At 36.8% G+C, this 4405-nt stretch overlaps 1 protein-coding gene across 1 annotated transcript; it reads left to right on the top strand.

The window, feature by feature from the left end:
* Positions 1 to 3208: 3208 nt before the first annotated feature.
* On the top strand, positions 3209 to 4155 carry OR51F2 (olfactory receptor family 51 subfamily F member 2). Its single transcript, XM_025848509.2, is given in 2 exon segments — positions 3209 to 4052; positions 4055 to 4155. Coding segments are annotated over 2 exon segments (945 nt in total).
* The last annotated feature ends 250 nt before the right edge of the window (positions 4156 to 4405 follow it).

Here is a 4405-nt window from a genome sequence, read left to right as displayed (position 1 = left end):
TGGTGATTGATGTTTTTCTATAAAGTTGTCCATTTTGTATCTGTTGCCAAATATATTGTTATACTTATGCATACTATACCATTATATTTAAAGTTTTGTTTCTCAATACTTTTTCTTTTTCATTTCTCATGCAGTTAATCACACTTTTTCTAAAATTTTCTTGACCACTCTTGAAAAAAGTTCACTTATTTTCTCTTTAAGTAATCAACTTTGGTTTTATTGTTAACTCATTCATTTGTGCTCTTAACCTTTGTTAACTGCTTCTTCTCACATTTATTTAAATATTTTCCTAGCATCTTATATTGAAAAAAATAATTTATATCCTTGTTTTCCTAACAAATGTATATTCTTCAGACTACACATGCACTCCAGTGTCTTGCTGTACAGATTTTCATATGTGGTTTTCCCATTTTTATTCAGTTTAAAGAATTTTCTCATTTTTATTTTTCTGGCATAGAGAAGATGCTTAATAAATGGATGTTGTTATTGCTTTGGAGACCTTGACATCTTATATTTATAATACATTATTATTTGTAGGTTAATTAATAGACTAGGTTATATAGTTTGCAGATCTGAAAGAGATTATTTTGTGCTTAAATAAAGAAGAGGTGGAAGAAGAAAGTCATTAAAGTTTAAGTAGGTGGGACTCGGTGATTGATTGGGAAAGATATGTGTACAGGACAATTCCCAGAGTTCTGACTTAGAGAATTGGTTAATTTTTATGAAAATTATAAGCTTTATTCAGAATATATAGGAGTAAGAAAAATTGTAGGGCAAAATGATCAATTTGGTTTTTGAAATATTGAATTTGATTTACTCATGAGAAATATGTATGGCAACGTTCAGAAGGAAGTTCTAATCTTTAAGAACCTGGAAACCACAGCTGCCTTCAGATATCTATTTGAAATTTTTCATTAAATAGGTGCAAGATGAAACTGTAAAAATGGGTGAGATAATTATTTAAATGAATTGAGAATGGACAAAGGGCAGGTGCCTGAAGGATTCCAAAGTTAAGGTTCTTTGGGTGCGGGGTGGGAAGCCAGAGAGAGAAATTGCTGAGTGGTGGGAGACAAGTAATAGAGACTAGTGCCAATACATGAGGAGAGAGAATTTCCAGAAAGAAAGTATCCTCAGCATAATACGTAAGTGTTGGATAAATGAGAGGACCACAAAAATGAGTCAACCGAATCTGGCCATTCTATTTTGCTATTATTTTCCATAGTGGGTGTAGCCTCAACACCTGATTCTTTGGCCCTTTGCACACAGAGACTATCAATGATAAAATTCCTTTCCCTGGAAGCCTAAAAAGCTTCATGTTTACATAATTCATAGGGAATTAACACCTGAAACTGAAGACTCTACTCCAGAGATGCCACATTGACCAAAATGTGTCTCTGGAAGGCACAAATCTGAAAAATGTTTGTCAGGGACATTTTGTCAGACTGGTTTAGAGATTCCTCCTATGATTCCTCAGCTTTATTGAATGAAGGTGCTGGAGTCCCATATGCGGGGTTCCAACTGCAGCTTTTCTGAGTATTTGGGAAAATTACTTAATCGCTTTAAACATCAGTTTCCTCATAAAAATATTAGGGAAAACAACTTTTTGTATTTTGTTGGATGATTGTGATGATTCCATGAGATTATGGGTATGAAGATGGTTGCATCTGGCACATGGTATGTGTTCAAGAAATGATGGCTGTTGTAGTTCTTTGTGGATTCAGGAGCAGCCTATGCTATGTATCAAAATGTAATGCTTACTGCACTACGTTAAAATAATGGCAATGTTTGCTTTCTAGCTTTCTTTCTTCCTTCCTTTCCTCCCTTCCTCCCTCCCTCTCCTCACTGTCTCTCAATTTCTCCCTCCCTCCCTCCGTCCCTTCCTTCCTTCCTTCCTTCCTTTCTTCTTCCTTTCTTTTTCTTTCTTTCTTTCTTTCTTTCTTTCTTTCTTTCTTTCTTTCTTTCTTTCTTTCTTTCTTTCTTTCTTTCTTTCTTTCTTCTTTCTTTCTTTTTCTTTCTTTCTTTCTTTCTTTCTTTCTTTCTTTCTTTCTTTCTTTCTTTCTTTCTTTCTTTCTTTCTTTCTTTCTTTCTTTCTTTCTTTCTTTCTCTTTCTCTCTTTCTCTCTTTCTCCCTTCCTTCCTTCCTTCCTTCCTTCCTTCCTTCCTTCCTTCCTTCCTTCTTCCTTCCTTCCTTCCTTCCTTCCTTCCTTCCTTCCTTCCTTCCTTCTTTCTTTTCTTTCTTTCTTTCTTTCTTTCTTTCTTTCTTTCTTTCTTTCTTTCTTTCTTTCTTTCTTTCTTTCTTTCTTCCTTTCTTTCTTTCCTTCCTCCCTTCCTCCCTTCCTCCCTCCCTCCCTCTCTCACTCCCTCCCTCCCTCCCTCCCTCTCTTTCTCTCTTTCTTTCTTCCTCCACCTTTGTGTTATATATGGTTTCTCTCAACAATTACGTAGTGCTATATAAAGATAACCTTGGGCGATTAATTTTTGAGTCTTAGTTTCCTCATATGCAAAATATACTGCTATCTACCTCCTAGAGTTAGTGTATGGATGAAATTACATAATGCATATAAAATATCAATAACACAGAGAACTTTCAACAAATGGGAGTTATAATTATTTTTGTTAGGGTAGTTCTTTGGACCACCTTGAATTCACATATGTAAACATATGTGTCTTGGGGATGTCTTTGGCATTCTTCAGAATATTTCCCTGGAAAAACTAATAATATCCACATTTCAAATGTGACTTGATTTTTTCAGTGCTTTATTTCAGGATTAGTAATTTATTTTCAAAAAATACTGAAAATCATTATATTATTATGTTGTACACCTGAAACTAATATAACACTGTATGTTAAATTATACTTCAGTAAAAAAAATACTCTAGACCAATTTTCTCAAATTGTTTAAATATTTTACTGGGAACTTTTATAGGCAGGGATGACTTAATTGTGATGTTTGTTGTCACCAAAGGGAATACAGACTTAAGAAAATTTGATGTGGCATAATTCAGAGAATCTTCTCTTTTTAATAAATGAGGAGAAGCATGGAGAGAAGCATCCAGTACTAGAAAGCTCAGAAAAAACTAAAATTCTTAGAGAATCAGCAGTAGTAATTCAGTGAATGTGAGAGTGCCAGAAAGATGTTCTAAGTGATAGCTACATATTTATTATGTGTTCAGTTATTCAAATATCCCTGTCTTCTCAGCCCCTCATTATGTTGGCCCTCAATAATACCAATGCTCAACCTCTGACCTTCATCCTGATGGGTATCCCGGGCCTGAGAGCAGCCCAGGTTTGGATCTCCATCCCTTTTTGTCTCCTGTATGTCATTGCCCTCTCTGGGAACAGCATGATCCTATTTGTGGTCCTCTGTGAGCCGAACCTCCATGAACCCATGTGTTATTTCCTCTCTATGATTTCAGCCACAGACCTGAGCTTATCCCTATGCACACTTTTCACTACCCTTGATGTCTTCTGGTTTGAAGCCTGAGAAATCGCCTTAAATGCCTGCATTGCCCAGATGTTCTTTCTCCATGGATTTACTTTCATGGAGTCTGGGGTCCTGCTGGCCGTGGCCTTTGATCATTTTATAGCCATCTGTGATCCATTGAGATACACCACCATTCTCACCAATGCCAGGATTGCCCGGATTGGAATGAGCATCTTGATAAGAAACGTTGCTGTCGTGTTACCAGTGGTGCTCTTTGTTAAGAGGCTGTCCTTCTGCAGTGCTGTGGTCCTTTCCCATTCTTATTGCTACCATGTTGATCTCATTCGACTCTCATGCACAGACAACAGAATCAACAACATCTTCGGTCTGTTTGCAATTTTCTCCACAACTGGGTTTGATTGCCCTTGCATCTTGCTCTCCTATGTACTGATCATCCAATCTGTTATCAGCATTGCCTCCTCAGAGGGGCGGCAAAAAGCCCTCAACACCCGCATATCCCACATTAGTGCTGTTGCCATCTTCTACATCCCCCTCATCAGCTTGTCATTTGTCCATCGCTATGGCCATTCAGCACCTCCATTTGTCTATACCATCATGGCCAATGTCTTCTCATCCCTCCTGTGCTCAACCCTATCATCTACAGTGTGAAGACTAAGTAGATTCGAAAGGCTATTATCAAGGTCTTAATTCAGAAGCAGCAACAAATCTAATCACTAGTTCCTAGTTAACTCAGAGTAGAGAGAAAGCCATTTATGAATGAATGCTTTGGTAGAATGGGGTAATTGCCCCAAAGGGCCTAGATACTCTTCCAACAATCTTAAACTAAGTACCTTACAGTTTGTGTGATATTTGCTTGGTTTCCTTGTCTGTGAGTTCATATTAATATCACTTAAATTATGTTTTGTTTTCAAGGTAAAGTGAGATAATGTATGTAAACAACCATTCGTATTTGCAAGTAGT

Source organism: Callorhinus ursinus, unplaced genomic scaffold, assembly GCF_003265705.2.
Source record: "Callorhinus ursinus isolate GAN/ISIS: 27379988/994484 unplaced genomic scaffold, GSC_fseal_2.0 scaffold35, whole genome shotgun sequence".
NCBI lineage: Eukaryota > Metazoa > Chordata > Mammalia > Carnivora > Otariidae > Callorhinus > Callorhinus ursinus.
The sequence above is the reverse complement of the archived record's forward strand: the minus strand, read 5'-3'. Positions and strand labels throughout refer to the sequence as shown.